Below are 17,009 nucleotides of genomic sequence, written 5' to 3'. Positions count from 1 at the left end.
GAATTTCATACATTTTAATATTGATAAATTAGTATTTGTTTAAAATGTATTCAAATCTTACCAACCATTCAAGAATGCCTTTTTTAACGTCTTTTTATTCAAGGATGAACATATTCATGTTTTCAACCAATAAAACGGTAAAATTACATTGAATTTAGTTTAGATGTATTTCTATTTTCCATAATTTCACATTTTACTCCAAATGATGATCAAACTTACTGATAGAACGTGTTACTATTTTTTTTTTTACTGCTTAAATGATCCATAAATCGTGCTGTACATTTATAATAGTAGGATTGAGAAAAGAAAAAAAACCTTCCTGTTTTGAAAATTATGTTTTAACTATGTTACAATTGTTTAAATTGTAGTTGGATACATTATTGATACATGGTTACGCCAACTCAGTGGCCTTGTCGTTATAGTCTCCACCCTGAGATCGGTAAATCATGAGTTCAAACCCCGGCCGAGTCATACCAAAGACTATACAAATAGGACCAATTACCTCCCTGCTTGGCACTCACCATCATGGTACCCAACCCTCCCGATTTTCCCGGGAGACTCCCGAATTTCAGTGCCCCTCCCAAAAATCTCCGGGAGCAACCATTCTCCCGAATTTCTCCTGATTTCCACCCGGACAACAATATTGGGGGCGTGCCTTAAAGACACTGCCTTTAGCGTCCTGTCTCACCTGAAAAGGAGACTATTATATATGTCTCCGTTATCCATAGGTCTATCTATAACCCATAAAGTAGGCAGGCACGGAGCTATTTCTCAGCGTCTGTTTATTCCAGCCGGCACGTTAATACACTGACACACAACATCCGGATTCCCATCATGCATTGCTTCAAAACCACGGCAAGTATCAATGTCCAAAAACATAACAGAGACGAAGCACAAGAACAAAGAAGAGACATGGCGACGAAGAGTAAAAAGAAGTACGCTTGCAAGTTCCGAAATGATTGGAAAAAAATAATTTCAGTTCATCCAGGACAGCTCGAAGGGGAAGGGGTATGCTGCCTGCAAATTTGGTAGATCAGACTTCTCCATTGAACACGGTGGAAGAACGGATATACTCATTTATGAACGGATTATATATATACAGTGGGGCAAAAAAGTATTTAGTCAGCCACCGATTGTGCAAGTTCTCCCACTTAAAATGATGTAATTTTCATCATAGGTACACTTCAACTTTGAGAGACAGAATGTGAAAAAAAATCCAGGAATTCACATTGCAGGAATTTTAAAGAATTTATTTGTACATTATGGTGGAAAATAAGTATTTGGTCAACCATTCAAAGCTCTCACTGATGGAAGGAGGTTTTGGCTCAAAATCTCACGATACATGGCCCCATTCATTCTTTCCTTAACACGGATCAATCGTCCTGTCCCCTTAGCAGAAAAACAGCCCCAAAGCATGATGTTTCCACCTCCATGCTTCACAGTAGTTATGGTGTTCTTGGGATGCAACTCAGTATTCTTCTTCCTCCAAACACGACAAGTTGAGTTTATACCAAAAAGTTCAATTTTGGTTTCATCTGACCACATGACATTCTCCCAATTCTCTGCTGTATCATCCATGTATCCATTTTGGTATAAACTCAACTCATCGTGTTTGGAGGAAGAAGAATACTGAGTTGCATCCCAAGAAAATCTCATTTTAATAGGCCTTAAAGGCCTACTGAAATGAGATGTTCTTATTCAAACGGGGATTGCAGGTCCATTCTATGTGTCATACTTGATCATTTCGCAATATTGCCATATTTTTGCTGAAAGGATTTAGTAGAGAACATCGACGATACAGTTTGCAACTTTTGGTCGCTAATAAAAAAGCCTTGCCTTTACTGGAAGTCGCAGACGATGACATCACCGGTGTGAGGGCCCCTCACATCCTTACATTGTTTATAATGGGAGCCTCCAGCAGCAAGAGCTATTTGGACCAAGAAAACGACAATTTCTCCATTAATTTGAGCGAGGAAGAATGAAAAAAAAAAAAAAAAAAATAAAGTAAAAAAAAAAAGGCGATTGCATTGGGAGCGATTTAGATGTTTTTAGACACATTTACTAAGATAATTCTGGGAAATCCCTTATATTTCATTGTGTTGCTAGTGTTTTAGTGAGTTGAATAGTACCTGATAGTCGGAGGGGTGTGTCCACGGGTGTGTTGACGCCAGTGTCTGAGGGAAGTCACGGCAGCTGCATGGACGGCGCAAGCTCCGCAGATCTCCGGTAAAAGGCGACTTTTTACCACAATTTTCTCACCAAAACCTGCCGGTTGACAAGTGGTCGGGAACCAAGTTCGCTTGACCGCTCTGATCCATAGTAAAGCTTCAGCTCTGGGAATTTTAAACAAGGAAACACTGTGTGTTTGTGTGACTAAAGGCTAAAGCTTCCCACCTCCATCTTTATACTTTGACTTCTCCATTATTAATTGAACAAATTGCAAAAGATTCAGCAACACAGTTGTCCAGAATACTGTGTAATTATGCGATGAAAAGAGACGATTTTTAGCCGCAAGTGGTGCTGGCTAATATGTCCCCTCCAACACGAGACGTCACGCGCACGCGTCATCATACGCCTCATCATTTTGCGACGTTTTCAACCAGAAACTCCGCGGGAAATTTAAAACTGTAATTTAGTAAATTAAACCGGCCGTATTGGCATGTGTTGCAATGTTGATATTAAACTAAATTACAATTTTAAATTTCCCGCGAGTTTCTTGTTGAAAACGTCGCGAAATGATGACGCGTACGCGTGACGTCACGGACCTGAAATATTAGCGTTGCACCACTCGCGGCTAAAAGTCGTCTGCTTTAACCGCATAATTACACAGTAATTTGGACATCTGTGTTGCTGAATTTTTTGCAATTTGTTCATTTAATAATGGAGACTATAAAGAACAATGCTGTTGGGGGAAAGCGGTGGATTACAGCTGTCTTTAGCACCGAGACACAGCCGGTGTTTCTTTGTTTGTTGTGAAGCTTTAACACAGAGCAGTCAAGCGAACATGTTTCTCTACGTCAACCAGCCTGATTTTGGATGGGGTAATTGTGATATAGATCTTACCGGAGACATCAGTGGATTATTCGTTGTCCTTCAGCAGCTGTCAAAAAAGGCAGCTGTGAGCTTAGCTCCTCAGCTTCTTTCTGAGACACTGCGTGTTCACCGCAGCCATCCGACCTCGAGGTATGTCTTTACAATCTTTAAAATCTCATTAAAACACTATTAAAACAATAAGCAGATAAGGGATCTTCCAGAATTATCCTAGTAAATGTGTCTAATTAAATCTGAAACGCTCACACTGCCGCCGTCCGGAGCTGTCGCTTTTTTTTTCTAGTCCTTCACTATCAGTATCCTAATTCATAAATCTTTCATCCTCGCTCAAATTAATGGGGAAATTGTCGCTTTCTCGATCCGAATTGCTCTTACTGCTGGAGGCTCCCATTATAAACAATGTGAATATGTGTGGAGCCCTGCAACCCGTGACGTCACGCGCACATACTTCCGGTAAAGGTAGGGCTTTTCTAATAGCGACCAAAAGTTGCGAACTTTATCGTCGATGTTCTCTACTAAATCCTTTCAGCAAAAATATGGCAATATTGCGAAATGATCAAGTATGACACATAGAATGGACCTGCTATCCCCGTTTAAATAAGAAAATCTCATTTTAGTAGGCCTATAACTTTTTCATCAAATTGAAAATATTTATTATATAAATTATATTAATCGAGACTAAATATTTATAAAAAATTTATTTAACTTACTATTAGTATTTATTAGGGCTGTGAATCTTTGGGTGTCCCACGATTCGATTCAATATCGATTCTTGGGGTCACGATTCGATAATATACTGATTTTTTCGATTCGATTCTGGATTCAAAAACGATATTTTTCCGATTCAAAACAATTCTGTATTCATTAAATACATAGGATTTGAGCAGGATCCACCCCAGTCTGCTGACATGCAAGCAGAGTAGAAGATTTGTTTTAACTATTAAACGAACCAAAAATATGTCTTATTTTATCTTTGTGAAAACATTGGACACAGTGTGTTGTCAAGCTTATAGAATAAAGAATAGAAGAATAGAATATACTTTATTGTCATTATATTTGCATATAACGAGATTAAGGACTCCAACTTAAGGTGCGGTAGTAGGAACAAATATAGGGTGAAATAAATAACACAAGAGGTATAAAGGGAAAAAAACTTACAATTGAAATAAACAGACTACTATCCAATAAAAATAATAAGCAATCATGTACAATATACAAAACACTATAGAAATACAAAATACTGAACAATATACAGAACAAGACAAGAGTCCCGAAGTAATAAATAGCAATCAGTGTCGGACGTATTGCACTCAAAGGGTAGTATTGCACAGTAGGGTATTAGGGCATGATATGAGATGCGATGCAAGTGTAAGCCACTGTGACACTATTGTTCTTTTTTTTATTTGTATAAATGTCTAAAAATAATGTCAATGAGGGGTTTTTAATCACCGCTATGCTGAAATTATAACTAATATTGATACTGTTGTTGATAATATTCATTTTTGTTTGATTACTTTTGGTTTCTTCTGTGTCATGTTTGTGTCTCTTCTCAATTGCTCTGTTTATTGCAGTTCTGAGTGTTGCTGGGTCAGGTTTGGTTTTGGAATTGGATTGCATTGTTATGGTATTGCTGTGTAGTGGTTTGTTGGATTGATTAAAAAAAACAAACTCGTGACGTCACGTGCACATTCTTCCGAACTTTATCGTGGATGTTCTCTACTAAATCCTTTCAGCAAAAATATGGCAATATCGCTAAATGATCAAGAATGACACATAGAATGGACCTGCTATTCCCGTTTGAATAAGAAAATCTCATTTCAGTAGGCTTTTAACTTTTTCATCAAATTGAAAATATTTATTATATAAAGTATATTAATCGAGACTAAATATTTATAAAAAATGTATTTAACTTACTATTAGCATTTATTAGGGCTGTGAATCTTTGGGTGTCCCACGATTCGATTCAATATCGATTCATGGGGTCACGATTCGATAATACATTGTTTTTTTCGATTCAATTCGATTCTCGATTCAAAAACGATATTTTTCCGATTCAAAACGATTCTGTATTCATTCAATACATAATATTTATGCAGGATCTACCCCAGTCTGCTAACATGCAAGCAGAGTAGTAGATTTAAAAAAAAAAAAAAAAAGCTTTTATAATTGTAAAGGACAATGTTTTATCAACTGATTGCAATAAGGTAAATTTGTTTTAACTATTATACGAACCAAAAATATGACTTATTTTATCTTTGTGAAAACATTGGACACTGTGTGTTGTCAAGCTTATGAGATGCGATGCAAGTGTAAGCCACTGTGACGCCATTGTTCTTTTTTTATTTATTTCTATAAATGTCTAATGATAATGTCAATGAGGGATTTTTAATCACTGCTATGCTGAAATTATAACTAATATTGATACTGTTGTTGATAATATTCATTTTTGTTTCACTACTTTTGGTTTGTTCTGTGTCATGTTTGTATCTCCTCTCAATTGCTCTGTTTATTGCCGTTCTGAGTGTTGCTGGGTCAGGTTTGGTTTTGGAATTGGATTGCATTGTTATGGTATTGCTGTGTAGTGGTTTGTTGGATTGATTAAAAAAAACAAACTCGTGACATCACGTGCACATAGTTCCGGGACAGGCAGGGCTTTTCTATTAGCGACCAAAAGTTGCGAACTTTACCTTGGATGTTCTCTACTAAATCCTTTCAGCAAAAATATGGCAATATCGCTAAATGATCAAGAATGACACATAGAATGGACCTGCCATTCCCGTTTAAATAAGAAAAAATCTCATTCCAGTAGGCTTTTAACTTTTTCATCAAATTGAAAATATTTATAATATAAAGTATATTAATCGAGACTAAATATTTATAAAAAATGTATTTAACTTACTATTAGTATTTATTAGGGCTGTGAATCTTTGGGTGTCCCACGATTCGGTTCAATATCGATTCTTGGGGTCACGATTCGATAATACATTGGTTTTTTCGATTCAATTCGATTCTCGATTCAAAAACGATATTTTTCCGATTCAAAACGATTCTGTATTCATTCAATACATAGGATTTCAGCAGGATCTACCCCAGTCTGCTAACATGCAAGCAGAGTAGTATATTTAAAAAAAAAAAAAAAAGCTTTTATAATTGTAAAGGACAATGTTTTATCAACTGATTGCAATAAGGTACATTTGTTTTAACTATTAAACGAACCAAAAATATGACTTATTTTATCTTTGTGAAAACATTGGACACAGTGTGTTGTCAAGCTTATGAGATGCGATGCAAGTGTAAGCCACTGTGACACCATTGTTCTTTTTTTATTTATTTTTATAAATGTCTAATGATAAAGTCAATGAGGGATTTTTAATCACTGCTATGTTGAAATTATAACTAATATTGATACTGTTGTCGATAATATTCATTTTTGTTTCACTACTTTTGTTTTGTTCTGTGTCGTGTTTGTGTCTCCTCTCAATTGCTCTGTTTATTGCGGTTCTGAGTGTTGCTGGGTCAGGTTTGGTTTTGGAATTGGATTGCATTGTTATGGTATTGCTGTGTAGTGGTTTGTTTGATTGATTAAAAAAAACAAACTCGTGACGTCACGCGCACATACTTCCGGGACAGGCAGGGCTTTTCTATTAGCGACCAAAAGTTGCGAACTTTATCGTGGATGTTCTCTACTAAATCCTTTCAGCAAAAATATGGCAATATCGCTAAATGATCAAGTATGACACATAGAATGGACCTGCCATTCCCGTTTAAATAAGAAAAAAACTCATTTTAGTAGGCCTATAACTTTTTCATCAAATTGAAAATATTTATTATATAAAGTATATTAATCGAGACTAAATATTTATAAAAAATGTATTTAACTTACTATTAGTATGTATTAGGGCTGTGAATCTTTGGGTGTCCCACGATTCGATTCAATATCGATTCTTGGGGTCACGATTCGATAATATATCGATTTTTTCGATTCGATTCTGGATTCAAAAACGATATTTTTCCGATTCAAAACAATTCTGTATTCATTAAATACATAGGATTTCAGCAGGATCTACCCCAGTCTGCTGACATGCAAGCAGAGTAGTAGATTTAAAAAAAAAAAAAGGTTTTATAATTGTAAAGGACAATGTTTTATCAACTGATTGCAATAAGGTAAATTTGTTTTAACTATTAAACGAACCAAAAATATGACTTATTTTATCTTTGTGAAAACATTGGACAGTGTGTTGTCAAGCTTATGAGATGCGATGCAAGTGTCAGCCACTGTGACACTATTGTTCTTTTTTATTATTTTTATAAATGTCTAATGATAATGTCAATGAGGGATTTTTAATCACTGCTATGCTGAAATTATAACTAATATTGATACTGTTGTTGATAATATTCATTTTTGTTTCACTACTTTTGGTTTGCTCTGTGTCGTGTTTGTGTCTCCTCTCAATTGCTCTGTTTATTGCAGTTCTGAGTGTTGCTGGGTCAGGTTTGGTTTTGGAATTGGATTGCATTGTTATGGTATTGCTGAGTAGTGGTTTGTTAGATTGATTAAAAAAAAAAAAAAAAAAAATCTTTTTTTTTTTTTAATGAGAATCGATTCTGAATCGCACAACGTATTCGATTCGTTTTTTCCCCCCCATACCCCTAGTTTTTATAGTATTATTTAAAAATGAAAACATGGAGATGTATACGCCCCCTAACGTTCCCATACGTTGCAGTTGTGCGCGTACGTGCGCGGTCACGCACGCGTATTATTGCCGTGCAGACAGAGAGCCTCCATGGCGAGTTAAGACGTCTCCTTTCCCCGGTTTTCAACCCGATCCAGCCTTCCCTATGCTGCCGCTCGGAGCACACACTCGGCGCCTGTGTCCCCAATGCGGCGCAACACGGGGATCGGCCTCTCAGAGACGGTAGGACGCGGACTTTTGGAAAGAAGCACACACACGCACACACACACACACACACACACGCACACACTGTGCTAGCTGGTTTAGCAACGCTAAGCTAAGCTAAGCTAACAGGCTAAAGAGAGTGGAAAAACGTGCCCTCTGTCGCTTTCCTCTTTTTCTTTCACCTCGACCCGCTCTGGTTTCTTTAAGGGGGAAGTTTAGTTAGTGGCAAAGGAGCACCGGAGCTCCCCACGCCGGTGGAAAGTACTTTTTTTGGGGGAGAGTGCGTCCGTGTTTTTGGAGGTGTCTTTGCACGCTCGGGCCGTTTTATGTGGTTGTGGAGTTAGTTTGTGTAGTTGCCCATCCCCCACCTCCCTCTGCAGGCCCACATGAATGAGATGCTCACTTCAAAGCCTTCCTAGGCTGGCGGCCGAGCTTAGCTTGCACACACACAACTATTAACATTTGCAAAAGCCTCCGATGCACGACCTTTCTCCTCCCCGGCTTCTTCTGGCACTTTTTTTTTCTCCTCTCCACGCTACCTTCCCAACTCCGAACTCAACAGAAAGGCGATAGTCGAACAAAGTTTGACTGCAGATAAAAAGTAAGCAACTGCCACCAATGGTTCGATTTTGTTTACTGGAGAATGCAAACAATCATTTTTAAAATCGAGTTTAGAACATAGGCAGGGCCCAGACTTTTCTACAATTTCAGAAAAAGTAAAAAAATAAATGAAATGAAAATTCAATGTGATAAGTAGGGCTAGGCCAGCGGTTCTCAACCTTTTTTCCCAGTGATGTACCCCCTGTGAACATTTTTTTAATTCAAGTACCCTCTAATCCAGGGGTCGGGAACCTTTTTGGCTGAGAGAGCCAAAAAGGCAAATATTTTAAAATGTATTTCACTAAGAGCCATATAATATTTTTTTTTTAACACTGAACACAACTAAACGTTTGCATTTTTAAGTAAAACCAACATTTCCAGAGTATAATAGATCTCTTATTCCTTGTATCCACCCCATCCCATCCATTTTCTACCGCTTATTCCCTTTCGGGGTTGCAGGGGGCGCTGCCGCCTATCTCAGCTACAATCGGACGGAAGGCGGGGTACACCCTGGACAAGTCGCCACCTCATCGCAGGGTAATAGCATTGTTATTCTGAAGCTAACCGTGGGGGGGCGTGGCCTGCGGGCCTGCAGCAAAGCGGGATGTTGCCAGGACCGGCCTTGAAATCAGCGACAGGTGCGTAAACGGCCCACCTGGGCCTTTTTATCTAATCACCTGTCGCTCTGTTAAAAGCAGCAGCCAGGAGAAGAGACAGGGTTGGGGCTGGAGCCAGAGCGCGAGTGAGGACGAAAAAGAAAAAGACAATTGCTGTCAAGCAACTGAGAGAAAAATAAAATAAAACAATATTGTAACCCTAAAACAGGCTCTTGGTGGTCTGAAGAACCCCCAGGAGGACAAGCCCCACACTAACCAATAATAAATAAATAAGTTCTTACCATTAACGCAACTTCTTGAACATAAAAATGCGTGAGAAAGTTTTATATTTTGAACGTTGTTTTTAACACTGTGATTACAAGTGGAATTATTCATTACTTATCCTGTTAAGCAATGTCAGCTCAGATTTATCCGAGAGCCAGATGCAGTCATCAAAAGACCCACATCTGTCTCTAGAGCCATAGGTTCCCTACCCCTGCTCTAATCAGAGCAAAGCGTTTTTGTTTGGGGAAAAAAAGAGATAAAGAAGTAAAATACAGCACTATGTCCATCCATCCATTTCTACCGCTTATTCCCTTTTGGGGTCGTGGGTGTGCCGGCGCCGATCTCAGCTACAATCAGGCGGAAGGCGGTGTACACCCTGGACAAGTCGCCATCTCATCGCAGGGCCAACACAGATAGACAGACAACATTCACACTCACATTCACACACTAGGGCCAATTTAGTGTTGCCAATCAACCTATCCCCAGGTGCATGTCTCTTTGGAAGTGGGAGGAAGCCGGAGTACCCGGAGGGAATCCACGCATTCACATGGAGAACATGCAAACTCCACACAGAAAGATCCCGAGCCTGGGATTGAACCCAGGACTACAGGACCTTCGTAATGTGAGGCAGACGCACTAACCCAGGGGTGTCAAACTCAAATACAGAGTGGGCCAAAATTTTAAACGGAACAAAGCCGCGGGCCAAGGTTGAACAAATTAACCCTAACAAGTTTTGCATTAAATATTGAACAAGCAAGGCTTATATAACTTTACTGACATGCAAAATCCAGTTTCAAATAATAATAATAATTAAAAAATATCAATGGCATATCATATAAAATTTTGCAATCTTCCTAGGTAAATATCAAATTTTTTCCACAGGCTAATAATAAATTTGAAAATAAAAAAACAATAATGAATGAACCAAACATTCAAGTTTTGAAGTAGCAATAGAAAATGCATGAATAAAACGTTAATTATTGGTCAGTTTGCTGGAAGTTTCCCGGAAGAGTTTGTGCTGCAAGGGGTTCTGGGTATTTGTTCTGTTGTGTTACGGTGCGGATGTTCACCCGAAATGTGTTTGTCATTCTTGTTTGGTGTGGGTTCACAGTATGGCGCATATTTTTAACAGTGCTAAAGTTGTTTATACGGCCACCCTCAGTGTGACCTGTATGACTGTTGACCAAGTATGCCTTGCATTCACATGTGCGTGTGTGTGTGTGTGTGTGTGTGTGTGTGTGTGTGTGTGTGTGTGTGTGTGTGTGTGTGTGTGTGTGTGTGTGTAAAAGCCACAAATATTATGTGACACGCTGTTAGTATGGAGGAAAAGCAGACGTGACGACAGGTTGTATAGAACGCTAAAGGCAGTGCCTTAAATGCACGTCCCCAATATAGTTTTCCAGGTGGAAATCGGTAGAAATTCGGGAGAATGGTTGCCCCGGGAGATTTTCGGGAGGGGCACTGAACTTCGGGAGTCTGCCGGGAAAATTAGGAGGGTTGGCAAGTATGAGTATTAGCGGTGAATGCGGTGTTACAGCGGCACTGACGCTGTATAACACCGGCGGGCAAGCTCTAATGCTAAATTGATATTGCCTCAAGGGCCAAATTACATTACACGGCGGGCCAGAGTTTGACACCCATGCACTAACCCCTCTGGCACCGTGAAGCCCTACAGCACTATGTCATCAGTTTCTTTTTTTTTTTTCCCTTCGGAAAAATAACATTTATTATTTTTCAGTGTGCAGAATTAGACATGGTTAATCAGGCCTTCCCGATAACATTTGGCCATTTGATGACTGCGAAGGATGTCGCTGCACAAGAAGATGTTTAATCCAGCCTGATGAAGCCGATGTCCTTGCCGTTCTGTTTGAAGCACTGGCGGCACATGTTCAGTCCGTATTTGCGGATCAGACCATGTCTGTTCGAGCAAACCTGGCAGGATCGAGATCCCTGACCGAACTTTCTGGGGTGACTCCAGTAGAGCTGCTGATGGCCCATCTTGTCTCTTCCGCTCTAGCGTCGGAAAAGCTATGTCATCAGTTTCTGATTTATTAAAGGGGAACATTATTACCAGACCTATGATGGCGTCAATCTATACCTTGATGTTGCAGAAAAAAAACATATGTTTTTTTAACCGATTTCGGAACTCTAAAAGGGTGAATTTGTCAAAATATCGAGATTTATACCGTATATCGTAATATGGCCTAAAAATATTGAGATATTAAAAAAAGGCCATATCGCCCAGCCCTATTGCCAATCAATCTATCCCCAGGTGCATGTTTTTCGCGGTGGGGGAACCCACGCAGTCATGGGGAGAACATACAAACTCCACACAGAAGGATCCCAAGCCCGGGATTAAACGCAGGACTACTCAGTATCTTCGTATTGTGAGGCACGTGCACTGACCCCTGTGCCACCGTGCCTTAGCCTTGAATGAACACTTGATGCATATAATCACAGCAGTATGATGATTCTATGTGTCTACATTAAAACATTCTTTATACTGCATTAATATATGCTCATTTTAAACTTTCATGCACAATTAGGTAAATTTATCAATTACGTATTTATTAAACAGTTATTACGCAGTGGCACAAACATTCATGTCATTTCAAAACAGAAAGCGCAAGATTGTCAGAGACATTTTTATAACAAGCTATTAGTGCATTTTTGTGCATGATGTCACTAAGGTGACATATCAAAACAACAATAAATTAATGTGCACTTTTTGTACAGAACACCCCTACAATAGTTTAAGACAAAGTGCACTTTTGTGCATGATGTCACACATGATATTTCAAAAACTGTCAAATAAAAATGAGCTGCATAATATAAAATGACTCCATTAGGGCAGCACGGTGGAACAGGGGTTAGCGCATGGGCTTCACAATACGAATGTCCTGAGTAGTCCTGGGTTCAATCCCGGGCTCGCGGTCTTTCTGTGTGGAGTTTGCTTGTTCTCCCCGTGCATGCGTGGGTTCCTTCCGGGTACTCCGTCTTCCTCCCACCTCCAAAGATATGCACCTGGGGATAGGTTGATTGGCAACACTAAATTGGCCCTAGTGTGTGAATGTGAGTGTGAATGTTGTCTGTCTGTGTTGGCCCTGCGATGAGGTGGGGACTTGTCCAGGGTGTACACCGCATTCCACCCGAATGCAGCTGAGATAGGCTCCAGCGACCCCAAAAGGGACAAGCGGTAGGAAATGGATGGATGCATATAATCACAGCAGTATGATGATTCTATGTGTCTACATTAAAAAATTATTGTTCAAACTGCATTAATATATGCTCATTTTAAACTTTCATGCAGAGAGGGAAATCACAATGAAGTAAAGTAACCATTCTGTATTTGTTAAACAGTTATTAAGCAGTGGCACAAACATTCATATCATTTTCAAAACAAAGTGCAAGATTGTCAGAAACTTTTTAAAACAAGCTATTAGTGCACTTTTGTGCATGATGTCACTGAGATGACATATCAAAACAACAGTAAATTAAAGTGCACTTTTTGTACAGAACGCAACTGTAATAGTTTAAAACAAATAATGTGCACGTTTGTACATGATGTCACCCAAGATATTTCAATAACTGTCAAATAAAAATGAGCTGCATAATAGGAAATCAAATGGTTTATGTCCTTCACTATGTGGTAGGTTACTGTCGACGTTATCTCCTGTTGTTGACTATTTTTTATATGGTGTTGATCTGGAAATGGTTGCTTCGGCATTTTGTGGGTATGCGCTCTATAATCTGTGAAATACAGTGCGGTAGTTTATGACAAACATCTAAATCCCAATTAATTGTATCTATTACCCCGATTTTTGGTTGATGCACGATTGATTGATTGAAACTTTTATTAGTAGATTGCACAGTTCAGTATATATTCTGTACAATTGACCACTAAATGGTAACACACATATAAGTTTTTCAACTTGTTTAAGTGGGGGTCCACGTTAATCAATTAGTGGTGAACTTCATATTCAATTTTCTGCCAAATTTCCCCTAAAATATTTTGTTCAAATTGGTGCTAGTCTTGTAAAGCAATTATACTACGTTCAAACACAGCCCGGCGTTTTCTCAGGAATGATTCCAAATTAATATTTGAATTATGTTGAATTTGTTATTTTACACCATTTCCCATGAATTTAAGTACAAAACATGCATTAAATTATACTCATTTGATTAAAAAAGTACAAAAGTTAAGGCTTGGCGATATGGCTGAAAACTGTATCGCAGTATAGTTGTTTCGTATCGGTCGATGGCGCTAATTATTAGTTTTTCATAAACTATCAAAAATAAAGACAAGAATATAAATGTATAAAATATAAAAAAATATATTTAAAATGTAACTTTCATCTGATTATTTTTCCCTCAGCTATCAAGGCAGAAAGGAAAGGAAATGTCAACACAAGCATGGGAAACACTCAACGTAAACAAAATTGTAATATCACATCAAACACTTAGCAATGAGCTCTTTAAAATGATGGTGCAAAAATAAGGAATATGTTAGAAATGCTTTGTGTATGAAAATAGTGCAAAGTGTGACCATATAAACAAAGAGAGAACTATTTTCTGCAGGTTTAGATCAAAGGAAGTTACTGTTGTGCGGCTAACATGGTGTGTGGTATTACGAGTCCTGCTGGGGACGAGTGCCTTGCATAACTTACAGACCTCATTGGTCAGACTATGGTCCGTTTGAAAAAGAATCTAAAAAAAAAAAAACTGCCGTATTGTCTATGTGACAACTCACTCACTCTCTGCAGCACTCATTTGTACTTCTCACTCCATGCAAACACAACTGTGAGACAATAAGATGGTGCAACAAAACTTGATAGTGGATACCTGATTGGCTGTTAGCGTGTCACTCCCACTGATTCAATATCACTTCCTGCGTTGTTTGGTTACCAGAGACCAACCTACCTAGATTAAAATGATCGAATGTTTTGCTGAACGCATGTTTTTATTGATATCAATTACGTGTCAGTTGTGATATAAATTGATATTGTTTTATGGCCCAGCCTCAACAAAAATAGTTTCATATGAATGACATATTTGTAATGGAGCTGGATAGGGCCTCCGAATAAACGACTACTTTGGGCTCTTCATTTAGCCAGGTGATGGCCTGTGTGAACAAAGTTTGCCAGATCATAAAATGTAAGCGACTGTTGGTTAAACTGTTGTTGTTGTGTTTTTTCGTTTAATGGATAAAATACAGTTTGTTTGAATTTGGCATCACATTTTCCCTTTAGAAGTAATGTAAATACCTGTCCCAGTGACAATCTGTTGCCATCATGAAAATACATTTTTGTTAACTGTCATAGAAATGTTAGAATAAGTTACTCCAAAACAGGGAATAGAAAAAAAGAGAGCGACGGGAGTCTCACTTCAATGTTTGGCATTGCTGCAAGGCTAGTAGCTAGCTGATTAGCTTAAGCCGACAGCTAACTCATGCTAGCAAGTGATTAACATTTGTTTGCTTACCTTGTGAAATGTAGTCCTCAATAGCTTGTTCTACTTTTTTTGAAAGCTGGCCTGTTGACCTGAAATCCAAGCAGTTTGTTAAACACAAGTTTGAGTCAATGCTAATAAAAAGCAACTGTCACTGTAAACTGCTTTATTGCTTGGCATTGTTTTTATTTCTGAAATAATTTTCTTAATGTTCTCCCAGTCTGTTTATCACAGTGTGCCGGTCCAAATAATACACCACAATAATAGACTGACGGCGTCCCTCCATTATTTCCTTTGTGACACCGACTTCTATTCTTGTCTGCCATCACAGGGAGAATTGTTTGTCTGCAGAATCATTGCTGCAGGAGGACGTCTGACCTCTGCCGTGTGCAACCAGAGACATGAGCGTTGTCAGGGACTTACATGGGATTGGGTTCAGGGGTGGCGGAGGCGGGGTGGTGGCCTCTCTCAGCGGCCCAGCCCATTTCACGGAGGATGCGCCACGGCCGCCGGTCCCTGGCGAGGAGGGCTCTGACGTGGACCCCCCGGTCCAGTCGGCGGTCACCCGTCCAGGCGGCCTATCCCAGACACTCGGCTTCCCCCTGTCATCGTTATCCGCCAAGATGGGGGATTCCTCAAGCTACACGCCTTCCTCCTCTTCGGCGACCCCCCGTCGCCCCGACCTGGACTTGGGCTACGAACCGGAGGGCTCGGCCTCGCCCACTCCGCCTTACCTGAAGTGGGCCGAGTCCCTTCACTCGCTCCTGGACGACCAGGAGGGAATCCAGCTGTTTCGAAACTTCCTGTGCCAGGAAGGCTGCGCGGACCTCCTGGACTTCTGGTTCGCCTGCTCGGGGTTCCGTAAGACCAGCCAGGAGAAGCGGGCCAAGCTGGCCAAGGCCATCTACAGGAAGTACATTGTGGACGGAAGCGGTATCGTCTCCAGGCAGATCAAGCCGGCCACCAAGAGCTTCATCCGAGACTGCGTGGGGAGGCCGCATCCGGACCCCGCCATGTTTGAGCAGGTACGTTTACTTTTACATTGTAGCGCACTCAATATCTCATTAGCCATGTGTACATGGGCAATATTGATTTGATATGATCCTAGTTCGGAGTAGAATGTTATTGTGTACGTGGACCATTATGACCTGCATTTTCATGTATCACACCTTAAAGAGGAAGATAATCACCAGACCTATATAAGCGTCAATATATACCTTGATGTTGCAGAAAAAAGACCACATATTTTTTTTAACCGATTTCCAAACTCTAAATGGGTGAATTTTGGCGACTTAAACGCCTTTCTATTTATGGCTCTCGGAGCGATGACGTCAGAACGTGACGTCACCTTGGTAATAAAGCCGCCATTTTTTCAAACACATTACAAACACCTCTCAGCTCTGTTATTTTCTGTTTTTTCTACTATTTTCTGGAACCTTGGAGACATCATGCCTCGTCTTTGTGTTGTCGGAGGGTGTAACAACACGATCAGGGAGGGATTCAAGTTGCACCACTGGCCCAAAGATGCGAAAGTGGCAAGAAATTGGACGAAATTTGTTCAGAATACGAGGATGTGGGGAAAGCCGACGAAATGGTCAGTCGTTTGTTCCGCACACTTTACCGACGAAAGCTATGCTACTACAGAGATGGCAAGATTGTGTGGATATCCTGCGACACTCAAAGCAGATGCATTTCCAACGATAAAGTCAAAGAAATCTGCCGTCAGACCCCCATTGAATGTGCCGGAGTGTCTAAACATTTTACCGGCGATGCTAAGGCAGACATGGCACAGAGATGTATGGATAACCTGCAGATGCATTTCCAACAAAATCACAAAGGTGAATTTTGTTGATGTTATTGACTTATGTGCTAATCAGACATATTTGGTCAAGACATGACTGCCAGCTAATCGATGCTAACATGCTATTTAGGCTAGCTGTATGTACATTTGAAACTATATTTGCATCCAGCGTTTCCCTCCACCCACATTTAATTCCAAACAAACACTTACCAATCGACGATTTAAATTGATCCAGTGTCACAAGATATGAAACTTCCGATCGTTTGGTCTGCACATTTTACCGGCGATGCTAAGGCAGACATGGCCGAATAGCGTCAATAGCTATTCGCT

The 17,009-nt window shown here is 39.7% G+C and overlaps 2 protein-coding genes across 2 annotated transcripts in view; one reads left to right on the top strand and one right to left on the bottom strand.

Annotated features, from left to right (window-relative positions):
- The first annotated feature begins 7,764 nt into the window (after positions 1–7,764).
- LOC133560682 (axin-1-like) overlaps positions 7,765–17,009 on the top strand; it is a 36,283-nt gene continuing 27,038 nt past the window's right edge. Inside the window, exons 1-2 of the mRNA XM_061913481.1 lie at positions 7,765–7,967; positions 15,210–15,903. Coding sequence (XP_061769465.1) covers positions 15,280–15,903 — 624 coding nt within the window. The 5' untranslated portion in view covers positions 7,765–7,967; positions 15,210–15,279. The remainder of the gene's footprint in view (positions 7,968–15,209; positions 15,904–17,009) is intronic.
- LOC133540885 (small ribosomal subunit protein uS14-like) lies at positions 11,243–11,451 on the bottom strand. The gene has a single exon (XM_061883947.1). The coding sequence runs from the start codon at positions 11,426–11,428 to the stop codon at positions 11,258–11,260; it is 171 nt and encodes a 56-aa protein (XP_061739931.1). The 5' UTR covers positions 11,429–11,451; the 3' UTR covers positions 11,243–11,257.

This window comes from Nerophis ophidion, linkage group LG01 (genome assembly GCF_033978795.1).
Source record: "Nerophis ophidion isolate RoL-2023_Sa linkage group LG01, RoL_Noph_v1.0, whole genome shotgun sequence".
NCBI lineage: Eukaryota > Metazoa > Chordata > Actinopteri > Syngnathiformes > Syngnathidae > Nerophis > Nerophis ophidion.
Note: the sequence above shows the minus strand (reverse complement) of the source record. Positions and strands in the feature narration are given on the sequence as shown.